Below are 27,126 nucleotides of genomic sequence, written 5' to 3'. Positions count from 1 at the left end.
TGTCAAATGCATTTTACTGGGCTCAAGTCTCAGTAATTTTCACTGCGCCCAAGTCTCAGTTAGGTGAATATTCATAAGCCTAGACTGCCATTTCAGCTCAACCCAAAACTGTCAATCCCTTTATCAACTACATCCTTTTATTTAAATCATTTTAGATTTTTTTTTTAAAATATAAGAAAGTTTTATATTTCTATTTTATCTAAATCTCTACATTTTTATGTCTATACTAAATGTAATCTATTTTAATCTAATCTATTCTTTCTCTTGAAACAAGGACAGTCGTTAAAAAAAGCATTTCACTACATGTCGTACTGTGTATGATTTTGTATGTTAAAATAATACTGTAGCCAGCCACTAGAGGACCATTCAGGTTCACTTTTAAACCCTTGTTACAACATCCAACTCTATTTCCACAAAGCAAACATGAATGGTTAAACAAGCATTCAAATTCTGAATTCTGAGCATTTTCTCATTTTAAATTTCAAATATACTTTTCACAATAGAAAATTATTTTAAAAGCAACATTTGTAACTCTGTTTTCAATATATCTCCAGCGATTGGAGATATTACAAATTGAACAAGGTATTATGCCATATCTAACATTACTTTCTCCTCCCCACTGGTAGGTGCTGTTTGACATAGTTATAATCCAGTCTGAATAGTTAAATCCAGTTTGACTTTAACTTTATTTCTTTATAAACTTTAAAACTTTATTTCTTATGTGTGATAGTGTAAAAGCATGCAATGCACAGCAGCCATTTTGCAGCAGAGAGATTGCATTTGTCTTTCATCTTCCTCCATCTGTTGTGTAAATTCCCGAAGAAGCTTTGCTTCTAAGTTTAATCATCTATATTTGTTATTTTATATACCTTGTGTTTGCATCTTGTTAAGACTTATATACACTACTGACAACAAGTTAAGGATATCTGGCTTTTGGGTGAAATTTATGGAAAATGTAAAAAGTTCAGGCTACAGTGATGTTATATCATGAAAGTAGGGCATTTAAGTAGAAGCATGCAATGGTGATTTCCTCATCTCAGACAATTTATTGAAACAAAAGCCAACAACAGTGGTCAACAAAAAATGTCAATGTCTCAATAATTTGTCATGTGCCCTTGACTATCAATTACAGCTTGACAACATCTCATGATGTTCACGAATCGACTTATTGCATGGCATTCCACTCTTCTTGAAGGGAGGCCCTCAGTTCATTGAGATTCTGGGGTCCAGGGTTACGAGCCTCTACACAGCGACTCAGCTGATCCTATAGGTTTTCTATGGGATTCAGGTCTGGAGAAAGTGCAAGCCACTCTATTTGAGGTACCCCAGCCTCCAGCAGCTGTTCCCTAATGATGTGACCTCGATGAGCTGGAGTATTGTCGTCCATGAAGATGAAATTAGGCCTGTGTTGCTCATGCAGGGGCACAATGACTGGATTAATGATGTTATTCAGGTAGTATTGGCTTGTCACTGTACCATTCACAAGATGTAGGGCAGTTCTGTATTGAGTAGACACACTTGCCCAGACTGTAACACCACCACAACAGTCGCTCTCCTTGACGGCTCCAACATCGTTGGCGGCCATCATTTCTGCTCAACGTGAATTGACTTTCATCAGAGAACAGCACTGAGGCCCACTGGTCCCTTGTCCAGTGTGAATGTTCCCTGGCCCGACGCCTGTGCCTGGTGGTGTGGTCAGGTACCCTTGCAGGTCGGCTAGCATGCAGACCACGCTGATGTAAACTGTTTCGAATGGTCTGACATGACACTTGGGTGCCTCTCACCTCCCTTAAATGTGCCTGGAGTTGAGTGGCATTCATCATCTAGTTCTGCAGGGCACTGTTCACAATGAAGCTGTCATCAATGTGGGATGTGGCCAAAGGACGTCCACTTCTATGCCTTTCTGTAACTCTTACAGTCTCTCTGTATCTCTGTCGCAACCTGCTGATGACACTCTGTGACACTCTAAGCTCAGTGGGAGAACATCCTGTTTGAAGCCTTGCAATGGCGAGGTACTGTTGATCAATTATTAGGTGTCATCTTGGTCTCATGATGTCAAAATGTGAACAGTATGATGAAGAGGACTGTTTAAATACCAATTCTAATTGAACCAGAAAATTTATTGGTCGATTCATGGATCAAACACCAGTCATGAATTTTGCCGTTAAGCACCTTGTTAGAGAACAGCAAGTTATGCAAAAAAGTACTGAAACATTGAACAGTTGGACATGTGCATTCAAAAGAGTAGAGAAGGTCAAATTAAGTTCACCTGTAAAGGCTACAGTGCATTTTAGGTGCATCCTGAAATTTCACCCAAAAGCCAGGTATCCTTAACTTTTTGTGAGTAGTGTATGTTAGAAGTATGTTTGCGTTTTCACATGTATTATATTCACTTTCAAAAGGTCACCATAACTAACGATACTGTAATTCACCAATGCTAATGTAAACATTGTATAACAAGTTACTGTATTTGTTTGCTTTTATTTAAGTACTGTAAGCATTTTTGTATTATTTTGCAGTTTCACAAAGAATGTAATGGAGATTGAATTACATGATTGCACTCGATCAAATCAAGTAAAGAGGAAAATCCTTACGTCATCTCCTTACAATGTTTAGTTATCTGTATGTGCATACTTGACACATATGCATGCAACGGAGAGAATACAAGGAGAAAATAGTGAAATGACATGAACTGGCTTCACTGGTAACATACTGACGGTCTCCAACTTGTGAACAAGTTACATTCCGAACAGCTGTTTGTAACCTGAAATGTTTGTAAGTCATTATTCAACATCATTTTAAGGGTACGGTGCTGTTATTCAAATCTACACTATATTGCCAAAAGTATTCGCTCACCTGCCTTGACTCACATATGAACTTAAGTGACATCCCATTCCTAATCCATAGGGTTCAATATGACGTCGGTCCACCCTTTGCAGCTATAACAGCTTCAACTCTTCTGGGAAGGCTGTCCACAAGGTTTAGGAGTGTGTTTATGGGAATTTTTGACCATTCTTCCAGAAGCGCATTTGTGAGGTCACACACTGATGTTGGACGAGAAGGCCTGGCTCTCAGTCTCCGCTCTAATTCATCCCAAAGGTGTTCTATCGGGTTGAGGTCAGGACTCTGTGCAGGCCAGTCAAGTTCATCCACACCAGACTCTGTCATCCATGTCTTTATGGACCTTGCTTTGTGCACTGGTGCACAGTCATGTTGGAAGAGGAAGGGGCCAGCTCCAAACTGTTCCCACAAAGTTGGGAGCATGGAATTGTCCAAAATGTCTTGGTATGCTGAAGCATTCAGAGTTCCTTTCACTGGAACTAAGGGGCCAAGCCCAGCTCCTGAAAAACAACCCCACACCATAATCCCCCCTCCACCAAACTTTACACTTGGCACAATGCAGTCAGACAAGTACCGTTCTCCTGGCAACCGCCAAACCCAGACTCGTCCATCAGATTGCCAGATGGAGAAGCGCGATTCGTCACTCCAGAGAACGCGTCTCCACTGCTCTAGAGTCCAGTGGCGGCGTGCTTTACACCACTGCATCCGACGCTTTGCATTGCACTTGGTGATGTATGGCTTGGATGCAGCTGCTCAGCCATGGAAACCCATTCCATGAAGCTCTCTGCGCACTGTTCTTGAGCTAATCTGAAGGCCACATGAAGTTTGGAGGTCTGTAGCGATTGACTCTGCAGAAAGTTGGTGACCTCTTCGCACTATGCGCCTCAGCATCAGCTGACCCCGCTCCGTCAGTTTACGTGGCCTACCACTTCGTGGCTGAGTTGCTGTCGTTCCCAAACACTTCCACGTTCTTATAATACAGCTGACAGTTGACTGTGGAATATTTAGGAGCGAGGAAATTTCACGACTGGATTTGTTGCACAGGTGGCATCCTATCACAGTTCCACGCTGGAATTCACTGAGCTCCTGAGAGCGACCCATTCTTTCACAAATGTTTGTAAAAACTGTCTGCATGCCTAGGTGCTTGATTTTATACACCTGTGGCCATGGAAGTGATTGGAACACCTGATTCTGATTATTTGGATGGGTGAGCGAATACTTTTGGCAATATAGTGTACATGGATAGGTAAGTATGAATACTGTATCAAAGTCAATGAATGTTTTCTTATCCTAAAACACATTAGTAATGATAAATAAAACAAAAATTATTTATAAATATAATACTTTAACATTGGTTTTCTTACCTTTGAAACTGGTAAAGTAGGCTTGAGGTGATGGATGAGAGGAGGAGGAAAGAGGGTGGGGAGTTAACATCTTCTTCTTCTTCGGGCAGGTTTTCTTCAGCAATGGTTTCAACAATGATTTCTTCTTCTTCATCATCTGAGGAGAAAGAGGCAGCAAGCAATGGAGGAGGGGAGGCTCCTGAAGTTGAAGGCATTGGTCTGAGAAATCTGTCTAAGGAAGTTTGTACTGATTTTCTCTTCTTTTCATCATAGATTACATGATAATACTGCATTGTGTCGTTGATGCTTGCTGCTACTTTTGAGAATCTCTCAGCATTGGGGTCCTGATTTTCAAAAATAGTGAGACATTTTTTTAAGAGAGAAAAACCCTCAGCCATCAATTTTGTTTCAAACTTCTTTAGAAGGAGAGGTTCTTCTTCTTCCTCTTGTTCTTTTCTTCGTTTCATTTCCTCCAGCTCCATCAAATCCTCACTTGTTAACTCCTCCAAGTGTGAGTCAAACAGCTCTTCGAGGTCCTCCTCCTTTAAGTCAAGGTCTAGACTTTTGACTTAGGCCAACGAGACTTTCGAGGATTTTTTTGTCTCCTCCTCCTGGTCAAATCCTCTAAAATCGTGCACAAAGCCTTTCATGCTCCATTCATGTTAGTCTCGCTAACTTCACACCATGCCGCATCAATATCCTTTATACAATTGTATATGTTGTATCCCTTCCAAAAGTCGTGTAAGGTCACATTAGTAGATTCATTATCATCATTCAGTGCTTGTCTGTATGAGTGTAATATTTTTTGAAATTGGCTATTACACCTTGATCCATTGGCTGAAGAAGTGAAGTCATGTTAGGTGGCAGATACACAACTTGTACATCCAGGTGGAAATCATCCAAGTAGGGTGGGTGGCCAGGGGCATTGTCTAAGATTAATAGAATCTTAAAACGGATTCCATTCTCATGGCAATACAGCTTCATTTCGGGGATGAAATGGTGGAAATAAAAGTGCTCGAAAATTGCCAGTGTCACCCAGGCCTTGAGATTGGACATTCATATTACGGGTAGCGAGCTCTTGATGATATTCTTAAGTGACCTTGGATTCTCAGCTCGGTACACTAACAGCGGTTTGAGCTTGAAGTCTCTGGAAGCATTGCCACCCACCATCAATGTTAGCCTATCCTTCGCCACCTTAGATTTACTTTTATATTTCTGGCATTTGGCAGATGCTCTTATCCAGAGCAACAAACAAAAGTGCTTTAAGTCTCTATCATTGAAAACATTAACACTGGTTCAATAGGTTACAGACTTAGGATACAATTAGCCTATAATTGCATTTTTTTATTTTTTTTTTTATTTTTTATTAAACAGATCCTGGCATCGTCTTCTCTTCTCTTCTCTTTTTTCTGGCATTTTTTTCCAGAAAAGGCCATTTTTGTTGATGTTGAAAACTTGCTGCAGGAGATAACCTTCTTTTTTAATTAATTCCTTCAGCGTGACAAGAAATTTTTTGGCAGCCTCTTTGTCCGTGCTCGCTGCCTCCAACTGAAATGTGAGGAAGGTTTGCACATTTCTTAAAGTGATGAAACCACCCGTGACTTGCAGAAAAAGTTTCTTCTGCAGCACTTTCTCTGGCCTTAGCCTTTAAGTCCTTGAAGATGGACTTAGCCCTTTCTTGAATCAACATGAGGCTAAGCGGTACCCTTCTTTGTCTCTGGTGTTCCAGCCACATTGCAAGAAGTTTTTCCATCTCCTCAATTATCTTCCCCTTCTCTTGCTAATTATTGTCGATTGTATAGGCACGGCACTTTTCACATGTTCCATAATTCTGTCTTTGTTTTTGTATATCGCTCCGATTGTAGAACGATTCATTCACCATTTTCTGTCCACCATCGAGTCCTTTAATTATTACCAACTTCGTTTCCTTCAAGATGGTTTGCCTTTTTACCACTACTACCACTGCCACTACCATCACTAGCCTTACGCTTTTCACCAACCATGATGGGTAACAGTAAGCACAAATTCTCTTAGAAATGACAATATCTTTATCTCTCAGAAGAAAGATATTTTCTGCAAGGCTGACAATGTTACTCTGAAACAAGTCATACAGTATTACACACCTTGTATAGATGATACTATACCTCCCTCTGTGCAACATTGCAGGTTTACAAACTTTTATTTGAATTTTTGTGACAGAGACAGCTGTAACCCTGTAACCTTCTCTCTCTCTTTCTCTTTTTGTAAATAATTTGCTCACCAGTGTAATTTTTCTCTGTCTCTCCCTGTGAAGAGAATACTTGCTGTGTGCTATTACTATGTACATTTACATTTAGGCTTCTCTTTTAAGCTCCTCTTAAGCCATCCAACAAAATGTACAGTCAGTGGCAGGGTCTTACAACCCCTAGAATGAAGACAATGTGTTCTTGGATGAATTTGACAAAATAATAACACATGAGGGAGAATGAGGTAGCAATCAGCACACATTCTCTCATAAATGACAATATCTTGCTTCTCAACAGTTATATAAAGACATACATCCAGCGAACTTCAATAAAGTCTGGAATTTCTACATTATGAGCTAACAGTCAGCACACATTCTCTAATAAATGACAATATCTTTATCCAATATCTTTATCTCTCAGAAAAATGAGTTTACATCAGGGGTCAATGAGAGCTAAGAAAGAACTGGGTTCAGGTTTACTGACATGAAAGCAAAACAGGACAAAACAAAGAATCATTTGCTAGTCCACTAGAGTATTTGCCTTGCTTAAACACTTTGCATTGCTGTCTTGCCTCACTGCATATTAGAACCAGGCTGGTTTAATAGGGTAACATTGGTGAAAAGGTTCACCCAAATACAGGCAGTCTACTGTATTTTCAATATTAATAAAATATGCTAAAAAAAAAACACAGAAAAAGCTATTTTTAACAGCATAACTTTTTTGATTTTTGTAGAAATTGGTTAGTTTGGATCATTGTAGTCTACATGATCTTTGTAAATAAGGGTAACTAAAATATCCTCACTGAACACTTCATTAGGAACATTAGTCTAATATTGAGTAAGGTCGCCCTTTCTTTTCAAAACAGCCTCAATTTTCAATGTTAGAAACCTTCCTTTGTGACTGAATTTAGAACTTATTTGAACTCTGTCTTGGCTTGATCTTGACTAGTACTGTTCTTGACTAGAGCCCTATGTTCTCAATGGCTAGAAATTATATTTATTCTAAAAACGTAATTATATTTATTGCAAAAACATTTTTTAAATTGTGCTGTACAAAATATTGGATTGTAAAATTACAGGGAAAAAACTATAAAATGCTGAGATGATGTAATGTAAAAGATCATCAAAGAATTTTGCCTTTCAAATGATGGTAGGAAGAGTCAAGACAAATTTACATATGATCTACCCTCCTTTATGTTCACTTAGAAAACCTGAACTGCTTTGACCTCTTTTTAAGATGATTAGATAAAGAGATATTTGAGAGTCATTTATGAGAGAACACAGACTGGCTCCCACCTCAATGCCCATCTCATTCTCCCTCAGCTGTCGTTATTTCTAAGGCCGCACTTTATTTGATCATTATTATTTATTTGTTGTTTCATTTGTTCATTTATTTGTTTGTTTGTTTTTTTTTAAAAAAAAAAATGATAGTGTTATTTATTATTGAAATAATTTGTTCAAAATATTGGATATTTGGACATTGGATATTGGAGATTTGTGACCAAATATATTAGCTATAATAGCCATGCATGACCTGACCTCGATGGTGGTGCTGCAGTAGTCCTCACATTTCCAGGGTCTTGAATTCTGTCCTGAGATCTGTCTGGGATTCTCCCACATCCTAAACACATGCGTTTTTACATACATTTTTAATTTGCTTAATTAAATATAAGAATAAAAAATTTCATAATTCCAAAGTGTTAAATTTCTGATTTTCAGTGTAGTCACAGATTTCTGGACTGCACCGTATATGATCCAGATTTGGCCAAGGCTGTGCTCATATTTTGAACAAGTGTTTTAACTATAATAGCCATGCATGACCCAACATGGATGGGTGATATGATATTGCTCAGTATGAATACATTCTCACCCTTTTAACACATGGTGAACACACACACACACACACACACACAGCCTTTTCCTTGGCTTCATCTGATGTTTGCTTTCTATACATGCTATTTATAAAACACCTTGTGGTGTTACTTTTTCCTTGTAACACCAAAATATGCTGCAGTTAAATAAAGCATTGATGTGAAACATCGCATATTACTCACTGGTCTGGCAAATTATGTTCAGATTTAAAATTATAATTAAATACTGTACTATTACTGTAGTTTCTCACCTGTGTCAACATTGCAACCATATGGGCTTTTCTTTTATTTTCATTTTGTTGATCCTTTTATTTTCCTCACAACTCCATTAACAAGGTTTGGGCCAATGATTTATGATGTTCAGTTCACTGTCTGTACTAAAGGTCAATGCAAAGCATCAATGCAAAGTCTAAACAAAAAATCCATAGACAAAGCAAAGCAAATTTCTCACTGGACTAACAAATTGTGTTTAGATAAATATTGATGATTTGTGCACTTTTTCTTTCACTTGAGTACAATGAATTCTTTATTACCTCTTTTTATCTGTCTTTGCTCATTGGGTACTTGCTAAAAAAAAACTGCTAAAATGCATTCTGAATATGTGCATTATTTGGATATAAAAATTAATTAATATAAGAAAATACTATGCTTCTGTACATCAAAATAATTCTAATCAAAATTAGTCAAATCAAGATCAGTTACCACAAATGCCATTGTAATGTGATGAGTGTTATTTACTTCACAGTGCAGTGATTTTGTTATTGCTGATCAGTGTATATGCAATTTATATGTAGTCACTTAATAGTCCATGCAAAATAGAACAGTATTAATGCTATTATTCCCATTCAGACAGATTAAAAACATTGATTTCTGTTTTTTATGACTGCCTTTCCATAGCCTCACTAGAGATTATTTACTTTGCTGTTTCATGTTTAGATACACTATCAAAAATCTTGAATTCAACTCAAGATCTAATAAACCCTACAAAAATGAAATTGCAGAATTAAAAAAAAAAAAAAAAAAAAAAAGTTTTTTCATTTTTGAAGCTGGTATGAAACACATTAAGATCTGGCCACATGAAATTAGGATTAGAATCATTGGGACATTTTCTCAATCAGAAAAAGCTCCAGCTGTGCTACTTAACAATTTAGCATTTAAACTACTGTTGGCCAATCAGATTGAAGCTCCAAACTGTCATATGGGGAGGAATGGAAGATGTTTTGCATGAGAGCTGTCTTATATAATGCCAGCTAAACTTGTCAGAATTAGTAGTACTGATGATTCAGAGGTCCTTTTTTATTTTCTCTAGAGTACTTCAGAGTAAGTGACTATATTTTATAATTTTTGTATTTAGTGGATTCATTTGACCAGTACAGACAATTGTTATCTTTAACAGTTTACGCTAGTACATTCCTGTTTCTCTGTGTTATGTTAAACTTACTTAAGTGATGTTTGATGCCATCACATTCTTGCTTAAATGAGACTATGCTATGGCATCTCAAAATATTTATATTTCATTTTCCTTATTTCCTCAGTGCCACATCAGTTATGGGGAATCGCATGTTTCAACTTTTGTCTCTCACAGGTGAGGGGGAAATCTCTGTAACTATTGAGAATAGCCAACTCATGCTTTTTTGCTACACAGACAAAAATGCTTAGATGGCTAGTGTGTTGATTTAAATTTTATAATTTTAAGTGCAAAAGGTCTGCTGTGGCTGCAGGGTTTTATTCCAAACCAAGCAGATTGGTTAAATCAGCCAACTAATACTAGTCATTCAACTAAGTCAAAAAAAGCCATCAAATAAAAGAAGGACATACTGGTATGTGCATAGCTGTAACTAATTGACTATTTTTGTGAAGACTAATACTACCTTATTAATGAATTCCTATTGTCAAATCATCTACTTTTAATGCTGTGCAAGAATTTGAGAGACTTCTAGCCTTTGTTCCTGGGACACTTAAAAATAGTTGTAAAACATTTCCCCTGTATGCGTTTGGTGTCCATGAATACCTGCTTAGCTTTCTCCTCCTTTTATTTCACTATTTACATGCAATATGAAGTTGAAATTCAAATAAACACAAATGAACTATCATGGGAACATGCTCTGTACTTTAAAGGTGATTAACATTTACCAATATACACATGAAAGTATGAAGTGTTTCCTTTATAAAAACTGACAAAGATCTTTGGTTCAGCCTGGTTTACACAACTATTTACACACCAAGATTCATAAAATGATTGATACATGACCTAATGCCACAGGCAAAATAAACCGTAATTTTTATAGGAAAATAAAATTGTTTCATATTTTTTTTTCTCTTTAGTAAAAAAAAAAAGTCAAACATCTTCCACACTGAAAAACACAGATTAAATAAAGAAGCTAACAGATTTATTTTTAACAGACCTAATGTTAAAAAAAATATTATTCTAATCTGTCATCTACAGAAGTCTTCCTTTTCGTCTTGTCTGTACCGTATGAGTACATCCTAGTCCAACAGGGGAAAAATTGGAATGATGCTCGGACTTACTGCCAAGCCAAATACATTGACCTGGCTATTGCTGGAGTCAGTGATGACATGGTCAAGCTTCAAAATGAGGTACAGAAGCAACAATTGACTTCCAGTGCTTGGATTGGCTATTACAATGATGTTAATAGCTGGCGCTGGTCCCTGGGAAACCAGCCACTCGGAAATGTGACAAATTGGTGTGCCGGTGAGCCGACCTATGCAATGGAAGCTTGTGGTGGGATAAAGCCAAGCTGTTGGTTTGATTATTTTTGTACAGCAGCATTTCCCTTTGTGTGCTTTGATGGTGAGAAACAATAAATTCACTTTTTCATTTATTAGGAAAGGAAGGATGTATTAAAAAAAAAACCTGAATGTGCTTAAATGTTAACTAGCTTAAAAAACAGCTGGACCTGTACTTCAAAAGGAGACACTAGACAAAATACTGTTAGTTTAATAAAATCCAGACAGCAAATATCACCTAGCTACCTTTTGTGACACACATTCTGAGACCTTCCAATGGCATGTACTAAGTATCATGTGTTTAACATCACTGTAGAAAATCAGAAAGTTTAGTACAACATAAAAGTTTTGATGCATTGGCAGATAACTGTGATTGGTGATATTGATTTAAAAGTGTCCAAAAGAGTCTAGGAGGATTGAAGTTTGACCTAATTTACATAAAATCTGATATTTTAATGTTTTAAATTTGTATTTATTGTTCAGAAATTTTAAATTCTGAAATACAAATAGACAAAATGGAAAAGGTGGCTTTATGTCAGCAGTATTTACTGCAAACTGTGTCAAACATTAATTTCTGACTTTATCAAAAGCTCTCAGCTTGTGTGCACACGTGCATAAGATATCCAGGTGAATTTCACCACCCTTGGTGGTCAGGCAAGGGAATTTGAAACAATAATGCTTTCAAAAACAGCAAATAGTATGATCTCTGTGAAACTGCAGATCTGAAAATATTTTTTCAATTCCATAGACACATAGAAAAAAATATACATTTGTTCAGTTCAAATATCAATATATACCATGATCTACACTTTATTTCATTAGTCCTGATTATATATAAAATACAGGGATTAACATGTATAATGCCTGACCAATTAAAAAATGTCAGTAAAATGTGAATGCTTTTAATTAAACAACCTGTTTACATTTTAATTTTTGAATCAATAATTAATCGTGTGTTTTTAATTTTGACAGACAGGAACACTGGGTCCAGCAGATACATTGTTATTTCTACTTCTAAGTCTTTTTCTAATGCTCAGAGTTACTGCAGGCAATATCACACAGACCTGGCCAGTGTTACAACCATAGAGGAAAATACACTGATAAAAGGAAAAGTCTCTGGTAATGCTTGGATTGGTCTGTCCAGAGACACCTGGAAGTGGGTAGACCAGAGTACATTCTCTACCTTTAGTTGGGTGACAGGAAAACCAGGTGGTGCAGGTACATATGATAATTGTGGTCATTTTTTTAATGGCCTGGTTAATGCTGCAGCATGCTCTCAAATAAAGCCTTTCTTCTGTCTCAGAGGTAAGCTAACAACCAAATTGGGCCCATATTTTTCACCAGTTTCAATGTTTAATGTTTATATGCATTTCTGCCTTCAGATTTTACAAAAAAACAAACCATAAGAATGAAGATTAAATCGAATCAGGATGTGAATGATTCTGCAATGAAGGCAACAATCTTACAGATGGTGAGACAAATCCTCAGTCCTCTAGTACACAATCCCCACTTACATCATGTGCAACATGAGGCACATGGTCTTTGTTGCAGTTAGAATGTTGTATACAGTCTCAGTACCATGCAAATCTCACAAGATTTTAATGTCTATATTCTGGATTATACATTAATAAATTGCATATCTTGTTTTTCAGATCAAGCTAAAACTGGAGGAACATGGGATATCAAATAACACCACAATAAAAATGGATAGAGCAACCAGATGGCATAGTCTTTCAAAAGTTAAATGTAAATAATGATGATCTCTAACAGTTAATTTGAGCATTCTGTTCTTAAGATAGAAATTGAACAGACCCTGTACTTTTTTTTTGACTGCATTGCTACATAAACAGCAGCTTTAACTTCTAAACATAGCTAAGTGTTAAATATGCAATTTTTAATGAACGTAAATGTTTAATGTCTGACCATGGACTGAATTTGCCGAAACACCCACTCCTGGGAAAATGAGCATTGTTTTGTAGGCTGTAAATAATCCTTTTCACTCAGTATGTTAAATAATTTGTTGGTAATCAGATGGAAAAGTCTTCATGTAAATACCTCAATACAGAGCTGAGCTCAATCCCAGTTAGAAAGGGGTGGTGTAGATCTGAAATGATCCAGTAAATAGGAAACAAATTGGATTAAAATAATACCTTGAATTTTAAATTGCTGTGAGAGAGTTTTTCTAATCCTTACCAGAGTGATGAACAGCAACAATTACTTCTCAGAGACCTTGGCTGATGTCCTTTCTTCTTGCCCTGATGTAAACACACATCTCAATGCTCCAAGCTGCTTTTATAGAGGTAGTTGCATATACTGATGATTAACTCAACCTCTGTATTTATTAGTAAAACCTGGATATTAAGTCTCTTAATGACTGTGAATGTAGAAAGGGTCTAAATCTTTTTCCCCTGGATTCTAAATATTGGTTTACTTTTGGGGAAAAATTATTACATGTTGAAATTTGTTGTTATTTATTTATTTATTTATTTATTTATTTATTTAATAATTTTTATTTTTGTCACCTGACAGGTTATTTGTTTTTACTTGGTGAGGGCTACACAATTGTTATTTAGGCTTTTAAACAAATGTGTGTAAGAAATTAATTAAATAGTTTTTTTGCAGTATGTACAATGAAAATTGTTCATATGTAGTTAATGGTTATATACATTTGTACCTATCAATGAATATACACTTCTGCATGTTGATGCAATATTAAATGAATATATATGATCACTTCCATTTTTGGCCATGTGCCTGCATTGTATGCAGTCATGTATGACTAGGCATACAGTACAGCAAACTTATGACCAAAAAATTCAAGCTTGCCAGGATGAAGTGAACTCTGAAATAATAATAATAAAAAAAATAATTTATTATAAACATACCATTAAAAAATACCTAAACTAAAGCTGAAATTAATCAAAATTGGTTAAGTTAAATGTGTGCAAACCAATAAAAATATTAATATCACAAATATACAAATCATACAATCATCCAATACTCCAAACAGGCCATAACTGATGTGACTCAACCTTTATTGGTTGATAATAATATTTATATTAATATTTATTAATCTATAATAATATTTTATCGCACAACATAAATATTACAAAAAAACAACAACATAAAAATACAAGTTTATTGTAGTTTGTAGTTTATTGTATTGTTTATTGTAATTTATTGTTTAAATTACAAATTTTAATATCAAAATATTAATATTTTAAATATTAAAATCATTAATCTATTTCGCAATATTTTCTACAATTACCAAAACAAAATAATGTTTAAAAAATATTTAACAACCCCTAAAACGTTCCACCATGTAATTAAATTAATGTGTACTCTTTAAAAATGGCTGACAGTTACATAAAATGCATGGATAGTGCTAAAATTACAAAGCACACACACACATACATATGTATTGTTATGGACTGTGTAATAGACAGATGGCTTCACATGTCTGCATGTTTGTGTACATATGTCCTTGATTTTCGTTGCCAAGCATATCATCACTTGCACACTGTCATTTATTTTTTCCTTTCACGTTTGTTCCAGACTGTTCTTCTAGTTTCTTTTTTTGCTTTTAAATAACCAGGGTCACATGATTATCACATGTCCATCATATCTCTCAATCCTGATTAATCTGTTTTTGTGAAGAATCTGATGGAAGCCAGATGGAATGTCTCTAAAATTGGAAATGAATGAACAGCAGGGAATGGCTGAGAGAATATATGGGAATCAGTCATAGAAAATTGAAAAATTAGCTTAATAATAGTAGATATATCCAATAATTTGAGGCTCTGGTAGAGACTATAGCATTATTTACAATAGACTATAATAATATTTTATCGCACAACATAAATATTACAAAAAAACAACAACATAAAAATACAAGTTTATACATCTTGGATAAGCGTTTACAAATTTTAAATATTTTTAAATATTTTTTTTTAAATATTAATATTTTAAAAATATTAATATTTTAAATATTAAAATCATTAATCTATTTCGCAATATTTTCTACAATTACCATCAAAGAAAGCAAAATAATCAAATACATAAGATCAGAATATGGAGATTTATGGTCCAGCATTAGGCCACCTCCTTCTCTCTCTCTGTTAGATCTTCCTTCTGTGTCTTCTTGTGGTGAAAACTTAGAATGACACAGAGCCTTTTTACTGAAGGGGAATTGTGTTTAGTAGTGTGTGACTCCACCTCAGCTGTGGAACCAGGAGGTAATGCACTGGAAATGTCAATTCACTCAGGTACAGTGGGGGTTGCTTTTTCTGCTATCCGCAACACTAACCATGAACCATGAACCATCATAAATGAGTAACCAGACAATGCCTACAAACTTTAAACAGGTGAGTACTTTAAATTCAATTCAATTATTATATTATATTATATTATATTATATTATATTATATTATATTATATTATATTATATTATATTATATTATATTATATTATATTATATTATTTAACGATGCATAAGATTTAAAAAAGATTCAGTAACACTGATTTTCTTCATACTCATAAGCATGTGTTGATGAATGACCCATAATTTAACAGTCACATAGTACTTAGAGTACTTAGGTGACTGTAAGCATATCTTATATGTATAAAATTCTGTGCCACCAAGCTGATGGCTCACTCCATTGGCTGTCTATGGCAGCCATTTTAGACACAGAAAGGCATCTGTGGCTCAACCTCCCTGGGATTAGGGACAAGGAGAAGCCCTTTCTTGTTTCCCCCCCTTAATTTCACCTCAGGGTCTTTTCAGCAACGCTGTAAGCATTGTTGTCAACAGGTACCAGGGGGTCAAGCTTCAGCCAGCGACGTGCAAGGGTCTTTTCCATCACTGTCCTGTCATCGTGTCCTCGTCTCCCTCCCCCACAATTTCAAGGGGCACTCCTGCCAATCCCGCCATCTATGACTTTTCAACCTGTCTACGATCTTTCTGCCAGTGTGCAGCTTCAAGGTTTCAAACGCGTCTGGCCTGCCATATAAGCCATACTGCATCAAATCAATTGGCAGTGTTACAGTTACTGCCAAGCATATTTCAATGGGTTCTACATATCCTATCAGACAGGTACAAAACCCACACACCACCAGCCTTCTGAAATGTCCAGCCCACTGCAGAGTCCAGAACCATTTTCTCTCGTTGTTCCCTGATTATGCATTCATTCCTTCCCGCAACATTCCTTAGCACCCAAGAAGGTCAGGTGGGCAGTGTCCTACCTGTTTGGTTACAGGCCAAAATTGATGCTCATGCTCATCAAATTCAAGCTAGGTCCAAGGATAGGTTTTTCACCAGGGGTCTAAGAGGTGCATCCCTTACGTTTATTTCGTTCATCTCATTGGGTTGTAGATGCTATAGCCCATTCTTTTGGGCATTGCCCACCAGGGGTGTAGCATCTTCCACTGCCTAATGCTGATGTAGATGTTAATTTAAGGCCCTGCTGACATGCGCTGCTACATCACCTGACCCCTCGGCCAATTAAACACTGGCATGTGTTCACACATGCTTCAGACACCAGTTCAACGAAGGTGGTTACCATAGCATCAAGCCATGATGCATCATCTCATTCCCTTCTCAGGCAACAGGGACAGACATAGTTAACCTGAGACATTTGTTTTGGAGTTTTTGCTCTGGGGACCTCTTCAAATGCCTATAAAATACTTACAACAGAGAGTAAGCTATGAGTCATTAACATTATGGAACCCATTTTTCTCTTGGAGTATAGAATTTCCACTTTACATTATAGTCTCTGCAGTAAGTCTCTAACAGTTATATCTATTGTCCTATTATCATGCATTGACTAACTATTCAGAGTTGACATTATTTGCAGCTTGACATATTCTCTTGTCCAACACCCTATTCACAACTTTCTTTACTGATTTCTCCCCTCAGGTAAGCTTGGTGTTGAATAGTTAGCCAGTGATCGCAGCCTTTGTGTGGACCAGGATGTCACACATGAGGTGGCAAACAATGCCAGAGGGGTTCCCCTTAGAACAGGAGACAAGGCCTACCTCAAACTTGAGCAACAAAACCTGATAGGTGGCTAGAAGTAGTCAATATTTTCAAGATTTTGTTTTCTTTTTATAGAAGTTTTAAAACTGCTCTTGTACCCTAATTTCATTTATTTGTTTATTTGGAATTGGTGAACAGCTGTTTTTTTTTTCTTTTTTTGCATGGCTAACATATATCGATAACAAATGAAACATTTCATATGATGACAGTGAAACAAATGAGGAGTATCTGGATGTAGGGATTTTATTTAAGATCAAAGTGCAAATGGTTACAGATGGATACATGGCTGCATTCCCATTTCTATTTACTATCACCAGTGTCATCTGTTAATCTGGGAAAACAGGTCAGTATGGGGACAAATAACAAATTGATCTTTGTGCCAAGAGACTACAAATCCCATTGGAAACCTTGATTGATCATACATTTAAAGCATGGTGTATATATATATATATATATATATATATATATATATATATATATATATATATATATATATATATATATATTTTATTGCTGTACCACATCAATGAAATTCCAGTGACTCATGAAGTTGGTGGATATTTACTTGAGATTGCTGGTGCTATAGCTGCTAAAATGTAAGTCATAATGAGAAATTGTGTCATGGGCATTTCATAATGTGGCAGTACTAAATAGGGTCTGGGTTTAGATAACCTAACAACCTTTCTCCCTACAATTACATTTGAACCATTATTCAAGATAACCGACTACGCCACCCCGGGGGCCTTTTCCCCAATATCGCGAGCTAGAGCGGAAGATAAGAATTACATCGAACTCAAGGCACAGATCCAGCGGCAACTCTCCTAAATACTGCCGCACTGATGGCCTGGTCCAGTAGGTCAACCACACCAGCCAAGATCACATTGTCTGGAAGATCGGTTACAACTATAAGGTAAATCTTTTTTCAAACAGTCCAGCGTCCTAATAGTCACACAAGCAGACGTGGAAGCAACTCTAACAGATGTTCATACAAACACGAAAGCCCAAAGCCTGCTGCAACATTGCTTAGCCAACCGTTAGCTGGGTAGCTAAACGGTTAAAGATTAAAAGATTGCTAATTAAAGGATTTAAACAAACCTTTATTAAGAATAATAAAGTACCTGATAACCATCGGTTTAACCCACACAAGGATGCCCTTTAACGATGACCAATACAAGCATCCAGTTCGGCTCCTCAGTCCACACTAAAAATAAAGCAGTCTCGAGTAATTCTGCATAACAACTAGTCCGCTATGCAAATGTAACAACTCTTACCTCACAGGCATTCACACGGAACTCCAGAAATGAGGCAATGCTAGGTAGCGGTGCTTCCCAATGATGTCACTATTGCAAATTTTATACCCTCGGAGCAAAAGCCCAATCAAGTCCTGGCCTAAACACTCTTAAAGTGACAGTCCTGCTACAATAACTTGAAATGAATATTAACATACAGCAGGTCATTGTGATACAAGAAAACAATACATTTAGAGGTGGTAATGGTGGTATCACATTACGCATGCATAGATTATTTTTCTATAGCAAGACTTATTGCATGTTACTGCTTACATAAAACATGGCTTGTTACCATCAAGGGTTTACCACAAACAGATAAGAGGTGGTGTAACAGTGGCACCAATGTGGATGATGTTGGATTCAAATGTGGAGTTTAATAATTACACACATGAAGCAACCAAATCCAAGATGATAATCCAAAGAACAGAGGCAAAAGGTCAAAACTGAAGCAGCAAATCAAACAGATGAACAAATCCGAAAAAACGCATAGCAAAATCAAAGTCAAGAATGAATACAAACAGAGGTCATACACAAGGCAAACTATGAACAAAGAAATGGCTTGATGTGAACACAAAGGAACGATACTTCATGCTAAAATGGCTCAATACTTGGGTGAGGGTTCCCTCTGTCGGTTATGAGAGGGCATAGCAGTTTGGGATATTGCAGAGCCCACCTCTCTAAGAACACATCCAGGTGTTCTTCAGCGAGGTCGGCCGATCTGTCTGGGTGTTAGCTGAGGAGCTCATCAATTAATGCTGGATCCAGAATATTGACCGCCATGACCATCCTTCAGGGCCCTACCCCTCCCAGTTTACTAGGTATTGAAGTATACCTCTCCAGCATCTAGAGACAAGGATAGAGTGCACTAGCTAAGCTGGGGCCCCTTCAGTGTCTAGAGTCGGGGTTGTTCAGAGTTTGTGCTTTCTTGGTTGGGTGGGACATGTGCTGGGTTGAGGAGGGAGACATGAAATGTCGGGGAGATGTGGTAGGAGGAGGGGAGTTGAAGCCAGTAAGTGACTGGGTTAACTTGTCTAGTAACCAGAAAAGGGCCAATGTAATGACTAAGCTTGCGGCAGGGGAGCTTGATATTGTGTGTGGAAAGCCATACTCTTTGACCAACCTTACATTGGGGGTGTGGCCATCTTCTACGAGCTGCATGGAGGTGTCTGTGAATAGCTCTGTGAAGATGCACATGGGCGCTCTCAATGATGGTCTGACTACAATGAATGCAGTCATCCACAGCCAGGACATTGGAGGGTTCACCAGACCAGGGGAACAAGGGGGGGTTGTAACCCAAGATACATTGAAAGGGTCTTAGTCCTATGGAGGAGTGGGTGAGTGAGTTCTGATCATATTCCTCCCAGGGGAGGAACTCACTCCACCACTGTTGTTCGTTACTACAGTAAATTCTGAGATATCAGCTGATGACTTGGTTTAATCTTTCTGCCTGTCCATTGGATTGAGGGTGATAACTCACAGTCGGACTCACATTAATATCCAATTGGGAGCAGAATGGCAGGGAGACTGTAAACTCAGAAGACCTGATGGAACAAGGCTTTGGAGGTTTCCATGGCAGTGTGCACACCCTTTAGAAGTACAGGGGTTGGACAATGAAACTGAAACACTGGCCAATTTAGTGTTGCTTACAGTTTTGTTTAAAATATTGCAATGCACACAACATTATGGGTGACATATCAGAGTTCAAAAGAGGACAAATTGTTGGTGCACGTCTCGCTGGCGCATCTGTGACTAAGACAGCAAGTCTTTGTACCCAGATAGATACCCAGCCCACCTTATAATTCAGGGACATGGGTTTCTTTGAACAGATGCCACAAAGAAGACCCTACTTTCCACAATAAAAACACAATTGGAGTGGTCACATTGGCATTCTTCAGGGGAGGCACAAATACATTCTAACTGCATGGGTATATTGCCTTCCTCCTGGGTGGTGTTGAACTCCTCTCTGAACTTGGTGGGAGACTGGTTGACCCCACTGAGGCATTGTTGGCACATAATGTTGTCGAGTTTAATGGCCATGGTGATGCACTCAGATAGTGAAGTGACGGAGTCCTGGCAGGACAGTTCAGCTTGTAAGGCTAGACACAATCCTTCACGGAAGACAGCACGGCGAGAGGTCTCATTCCACCTGCTTTGGGATGCAAAGGTGCAGAACCTCATGGCATAGTCTGTGGCAGATTTAGAACCTTGCCACCTGAAAGGGTATTCAAAGACCTCTCATGTCATACTAGAGAAGACCCATACAGCTGAAGCTCAATCCAGTGCTTTTCTCACTAGCAGTGACATGAGAAAGATGCATTTAGTACCTTTATCCTGGTAGACATCAAGCTGGTGGGAAAACAAGATGTTGCATTGCCGTGGAAAGCCTCTGCAATGGTATGCTGAGCTGTCGAATTCTCAAGAAGAGAAGTTTTCTGCTTGTAATGTGTTTATCTGTTCTTGCACACACTTTGGCCATAATTAAATATCTTTGGTCCTAATTTAGTGAAATGTACACTTGTCTGCAATCAGTAGCCTGGTTCATTATACCTGCTCTGTTGTGCGCTGGGATGGGACCCATTTCCTTAAACAGACAGTTTTAATAGAGCACATATGTTCATTAAAAAGGGTTTGTCTTAAGATATTCTTTAGTAAGAATTTGAAAACATAACACAACACATAACTTGTTTTTGTAATTTATAGTGTCTTTAAGGAATTACGCTGAAAAATGTCAGTATCTGGTCAGTCAGGTTTATAAAAAGAATAGTAAAAATAGTACACCAGTCAGGTAATACAAATATTACACATCTCAAAGAAGGTAATTTAATGTCTTATAATAAATTGTCATTGAAACAAAGCCGGCATACGGCGTCGAGGCTCAGATGTCCACAGACTTAGAGTGGCCATATACCATTAAGGTACTCTCATTACCATTAAAAGTCCTTTTAAGTGTATGGCTGCATATGAATAATTAGTAACACAGAGCTCCTTCTGCTGGTCATAGAAGCACAACAGGTTTCACTTCACAAGCCAGTATAAATGTTTTGAATTAAGCTTCGAGTACATTCACTCTGTTTAAAGATTACAGAACCCATCTTCTTGGGAAGTTTTGAAAAATGAAGATACATTCATCATTGGAACGCCTGCAGACACTGAATGTGAAATATTGCCATTCTGTATGTACTAAAAGAACTTAAAATGCAGTGAGTAAAACAGTGGGACCATTACCTGCCTAAATCCAGCCACAGTATTTCTTTTTTTGTAAAATTACTTTCATTTTCTTGATCCACATGTAATGAACAGGAGTCTTTTTCAAGTAATACAGAGTTCATTTCTCTAATATCTTTTAATTTAATGTAATATAATTTGCAAGGTTCATAGCTGTGACTTGACATGAAATACAGTTTAAAGAAGCAGTGCAATAAGGGTTATAAACCTGAGATGAAGTGAAATGTAAATGTAAAGGTACACAGACAGATTGTTTTTATAACATATTCATTTTTTTATATATTGGCAGCAAGTTTTAATATGATTTAATATGATTTTAATGTTTTTTTTTTTTTTTTTTTACTAATGTCTGTCTTAACAATCTTTCATTTGTTAAATTAGTTAGAACAGTTTACAGCAGAACAAGACACTCTAAATTATTCATGCAAATTTTGATTTGAAAATGTCAAATGAATTTCAGTTGGCTCAAGTCTCAGTCATTTTCACTGGGTGCAAGTCTCAGTTAGGTATATATTCATAAGCCTGACAGTCATTTCAGCTCAACCCAAAACTGTCAATCACCTTATCAACCACATCCTTCTATTTAACTCATATGAAATATTTTATTAAGAAAATATATTGAGGAATTCATCGGTGTCAACTGAACCTGTAACCTTGTACAGAATTTCTCTGGAATGTCTCCCATTTACTAGCATGGGAAGGGGTTGAGTTCGGTATTCTACTGTAGCCAGCCACTAGAGGGCCATTTAGGTTCACTTTTAAACCCTTGTTACACCATCCAACTCTATTTCCACAAAGCAAACATGAATGGTTAAAAAATTTTTGAATTCCTATCATTTTATATTTCAAATATTCTTTTCGCAATAGAAAATTATCTTAAAAGTTATAAAACATTTATAACTCTGTTTTCATCCACAGATGCAAGTGTCTCCAGCCAAGAGAGGTATTAAAAAAAGAACAGGGAAAACAAGGTATTATGCCTTATCTATCATTACTTTCATCTTCTTCCATCTGATGTGTAAATTCCCGAAGAAGCTTCTAAGTTTTATTATCTATATTCATTATTTTATATACCTTTTGTAACAGGTCATATATACACATGTAGAATTACACAGTATACCTGATATGCCTATCTGTGTGTGTGTCTTCCCCTTTAAATTTCTTCGGCAATGTTAATTTTAATTTCCTGTCCTTGCACCTCCTCTTTGTCAGAGTACACACACACACACACACACACACACACTGGAAGCAGAGAGCAGGTTTAGCGCCACTTTAATTGAACACAGGTAGGCAGAAGGCAAAATTATGTATGCAAAATTAAACGGAGCTGGCAAAAAAGGCAAGTAGAAGAAACACGCAGAAATAATGCGCTATGGCAAGAGAAGAGACAAGTGGCTGTCACTATCACAGTCTTAATACACGCCGTTGTCCCTGCCAAGTGAGCGCTTTAAATAGGCGCTGGGTAAATTAAGGGCAGGTGAAGTAATTACAACGCAGGTGACAGTGAGCGAGGTAGTGTTGGGACCGGCGTGCCCGTGACACTCTTCCCTTTCTGTATTGCCTCCACATGGGAGAGGTGGGTTTTTGTTAAGTTCTTATTAATTTAAAGTCATCTATCCTTTAAAAGTTAGTTTTCCTGTTTAAATCATATTCATAACTTCATGTATGTTTCATTATTTTCATGTTTTCATTTTAACTGAGACTGTGATTAATTTTGATGTCTCATCAATGCACTTGAAGCATGTGCTTAATGCATTCCACGTTTCCTTTAACAGAAAATATATTTTCTGCAAGGCTGACAATGTTACTCTGAAACAAGTTGTACAATATTGCATACCTTGTATTGATGATACTATACCGCCCTCTGTGCCTCATAGCAGGTTTACACACATTCACTTGAATTTTTACGACAGAGACAGCTGTAACCTGGTATCCTTCTCTCTTTCTCTTTTAGTAAATAATTTGCTTACCACTGTAATTTTTCTCTGTCTCTCCCTGTGAAGAGAATACTTGCTGTGTTTGGTTGAAATTATTACTATGTATTTTTACATTTAGGCTTCTCTTTTAAACCCCTGTTTCCAACAAAATGTACAGTCAGTGGCAGGGTTTTGCAACCCCTAGAATGAAAACAGTGTGTTCTTGGATTTTTGATGAATTTGACAAAATAATTACAGATAAGGTAGAATGAGAGAGGAGAATTAGGTAGCAATCAGCAAAGATTTTCTCAGAAATGACACTATCCTTATTCAAAATCTTTATCTCTCAGAAGAAAGAGTCCATATATGTGGTCAGTGAGAGCACTATAGCAAGCACTGGGTTCAGGTTTACTAAAGTGACATTAAAACAGGACAAATTATAGAATCATTTGCTAGTCCACTGAGTATTTGCTTTCCTTAAATGCTTTGCATTGCTGCTTTGGCTCACTGCATATTAGAACTAGCCTGTGTAAGAAGGCAATGCTGGGTGAAATGTTTTAAAAACTTGTTAAATACAGGCAATCTACTGTATTTTCAACATTAAAAACTATAATATTTAAAATTAGAAAAGTTTTTTTTTTTCTTTTTAATAATATACAATTTTAACTAGTACAAAGTGTTGGGCTCAATCCCTGTAACTAGCTCAGAACTGTGTCATTTTGGATAGAAGAAATATAAATGATTTGATTAGTTTGGATCTTTGTAAATAAAAGTATTTCTAAAAATATGCTCACTGAACACTTTTCTTAAGACGACTACACTAACACTGGGTAGGGTCTCCCTTTCCTCTTAAAACAGACCCAATTCCCAATGTTAGAAACCTTTGAGATTCTAATCCATCTTGACATGTCTGAATTATGAAGCTTTTTCAGGTGCACTGTCATGCTGCAAATCATGCATAAATCAAGTTTAGATTATAATACACCTTTTCATACTTTCATCTTTATTTTTGTGTTACAGGTGTTATGAATTCACCAAAGCAGACCAGGGGACTCAGATGTAGTGTTCAGCAGGAATCTTTTATTGGAGATCAGAACACACTGAAGTGGCACTGTAGTCATCAAGATCAGTGAAAAGGCACATTAAAGGCCTTGAGTGGGCAGCCCTTGAAGGGCTGACAATACAAAGCCTAGAGGTGATGCTCTTAAACAAAACAGTGAAATCTCTGGTGTAGCGAATCTAGCTCAACATTTAAATATTTAAGTGTAATTATAACTGGTTATAATTAATTATAAATATTCAAATGGGGGTTCTTAGAACTAATTGTCAGAGAATCAATAACACAATTATTTGATTTGTTCGTCCAGCGAAGAGACGGTATAATTATGTATTAATTCCAGGGAAAGTTATCTTCCTGGCCAAGAAAGAATAACTACTTTATAAAGTACTAGTTTTAATTTAGCACGTAGCAAGAGCAATGTTCAGGGACCCCGAAATTGTGAGCAAAGCACAGAGACAATCACTCGTGAATAAAATGCATTTAATAAAACACAAACACACAACACATACTAACTACGACACACATACATAAAAGACAGGGTAAGGATTATAGAGAGGGGATAAGTAGGCGAAGAGAGATTGAGATTAAGGAAGAGAATATGGAGGAAATCAGAACGAGAGGAAGAGAGAGAGAGAGAGATAAGGAAACAGATAAGAGATCAGATATGGCAAGTTTCAGATCGAGTTTTGGTTACCACGTGTGAGAATCGTCAAGGTAATTTCGCCTTAATAAAGGGGCTTCAGTTAAAATTGCGGATCTAAAATAATTGGTAGTTTTTACTTGCATTGGTTCGTTGACAAAGCGTCTTGATGTAGTGGATCAAGGAGGTTCGGAGATTCGAAGTCCTCGGAGTAAGCGAGAGATTCTGTTGGAACGAAAAGGTTTCGGTGGTGCAAAGTTCCTCGATTGAAGCTGCTGGCAAAGTCTCAAGAGAAAGTGAAAGTCTTGTCCCGAAGAGAGATCGGCGTCGAGTCGGGCGACGATAGAAGAGATCGTGCCGGGAAGAAAAGGCGCACAGGGGCCCCCCCGACCGCAGAGCGGCAAGGGGGTTAGCCCCCGTGGGGCCAAGCCGAGCTGAGCCGAGCAAAAAGCTACGCAAAAAGCCAAAGCTAAAAAAAAGCCCCGATAGATGGGTGCTTAGGGTTTTTATTGATCCCTTGGTTGCGCCCAGTTTTCAGAGTGACCAATCCAATACCTGAAACTTTTGGAGGGAAAAGTCCGTCACTCATTTGCATACTTTATGGTGAAGTCAGGAATGGATAAAGTTTCAATTAAAGTAACGTAGGCTCATATTATGTACTTGAATAACCACATGGCTTACACTATTGCTTATAAAAGTAAAAGCGGATCATTTTGATAGTAGACACGAAAGAAACAGTATGAGAGGAAAGGAAACTGAGTATAGGCAATTAAAACATAGATTCTTATATTATAAAACATGTTCTATTTCATGAAAACACAGAACAACAGGTCATGAGTGGTAATACAACCATAAAAATATAAAGGCAAAAGGGGAATACATATACAGGTGTGTTAGGCATGGGTCAGGTAGGGTTTTACTGTTGTTTTATTGAAACTTGAATCAAGGAACTCTCCTTATGTGTGTGCGTGTGGGGGTCAGGATGAGCGTTTCCAGACGCTGTGGGTGTGTGTATGTATGCATGTATGTGTGTGTGTGTGTGTCTGTCTTCAGTCAGAACTTTGGTCATCCCCCGGTCAAGGCATTGATTTGGTTTAGATTAGGGAATTCTTGTAGACTTTTAACAGCAGTAAAACTGCTAGGCGCAGGGTGATTTGCATGTTAAGGTCACAAGTTGATGGGAAGTTCCAGAGGTGTGAAGCTGGGCTATCAGTACTGATGGTCTGCAGAACTCCAACATTCATGGAGGCAGGATTCCTCCTTTGTCTCCAGTCTCATTGGGGGGGGGGGTCATTGGTTATCCAGAGCCATCAGACATCCCGGAGCCTGGCTCCCATGAGTTACAGCATGTCGGTTGAGGTATAATGAAATGACTATAAGTAGTGATAGCTCAGTTGTGAGCTGTGTAATAGTTAATTGAGTTTTTGAGAAGGATGCAATGGACCCCATGAGCAAGTGAGCCAACCTGGAGACGCTACACTGGAGTCAACCCCCAACTGTCAGCTAGTTCACGGTTCCTGAGTACCTTCTGCTTTTATCACCATTTGGTGGGGAATATGTAAATAATTATTCAAAAAACAATATAAGTTACACTAGATTTTAGAGTGACCTCAAAATATGTTTTCCTACAATCCTCCCTTCAGTGCTTTGTTTAAGAGTATCACCTCTAGATAGATGTGCAAACCGGAGTGTATGGTGCGTAGTGTATAGTTTGTTGTACAGTCCAGGACAGATCACAGTGTCAGCACCGACTCTACCCCCCACCCCACCCTGAATGGAGTTGAAGAGTCGCATGGCATGTGAGAGGAACAACCTCCTCAGTCTGTCAGTGGAGCAGGGCAGTGACAGCAACCTGTCATTGAAGCTGATCTTCTGACTGGATATGATGCTGTACAGTGGATGAAGTGGATTGCCCATGATGGACAGGAGCCTGCT

At 37.4% G+C, this 27,126-nt stretch overlaps 1 protein-coding gene across 1 annotated transcript; it reads left to right on the top strand.

Annotated features, from left to right (window-relative positions):
• Positions 1 to 9,542: 9,542 nt before the first annotated feature.
• Positions 9,543 to 13,505, top strand: LOC131349331 (putative C-type lectin domain family 20 member A). Its single transcript, XM_058384934.1, has 6 exons — positions 9,543 to 9,599; positions 9,815 to 9,864; positions 10,726 to 11,091; positions 12,000 to 12,332; positions 12,410 to 12,498; positions 12,680 to 13,505. The coding sequence occupies exons 2-6, from the start codon at positions 9,828 to 9,830 to the stop codon at positions 12,779 to 12,781; spliced, it is 927 nt and encodes a 308-aa protein (XP_058240917.1). The 5' UTR covers positions 9,543 to 9,599; positions 9,815 to 9,827; the 3' UTR covers positions 12,782 to 13,505.
• Positions 13,506 to 27,126: the final 13,621 nt, after the last annotated feature.

This window comes from Hemibagrus wyckioides, linkage group LG29 (assembly GCF_019097595.1).
Source record: "Hemibagrus wyckioides isolate EC202008001 linkage group LG29, SWU_Hwy_1.0, whole genome shotgun sequence".
In the NCBI taxonomy this organism is placed as follows: Eukaryota; Metazoa; Chordata; class Actinopteri; order Siluriformes; family Bagridae; genus Hemibagrus; species Hemibagrus wyckioides.
This window is presented reverse-complemented; position numbering and strand designations above follow the sequence as displayed.

What these genes read in the sequence shown, in the direction of transcription:
- LOC131349331 (XM_058384934.1), top strand. Translation starts at nt 9,828, where the DNA reads ATGGGGAATCGCATGTTTCAACTTTTGTCTCTCACAG. An exon ending in TCCCTTTGTGTGCTTTGATG is followed by an intron (nt 11,092 to 11,999) that starts GTGAGAAACAAT and finishes TAATTTTGACAG; the next exon opens with ACAGGAACACTGGGTCCAGC. An exon ending in GCCTTTCTTCTGTCTCAGAG is followed by an intron (nt 12,333 to 12,409) that starts GTAAGCTAACAA and finishes TTCTGCCTTCAG; the next exon opens with ATTTTACAAAAAAACAAACC.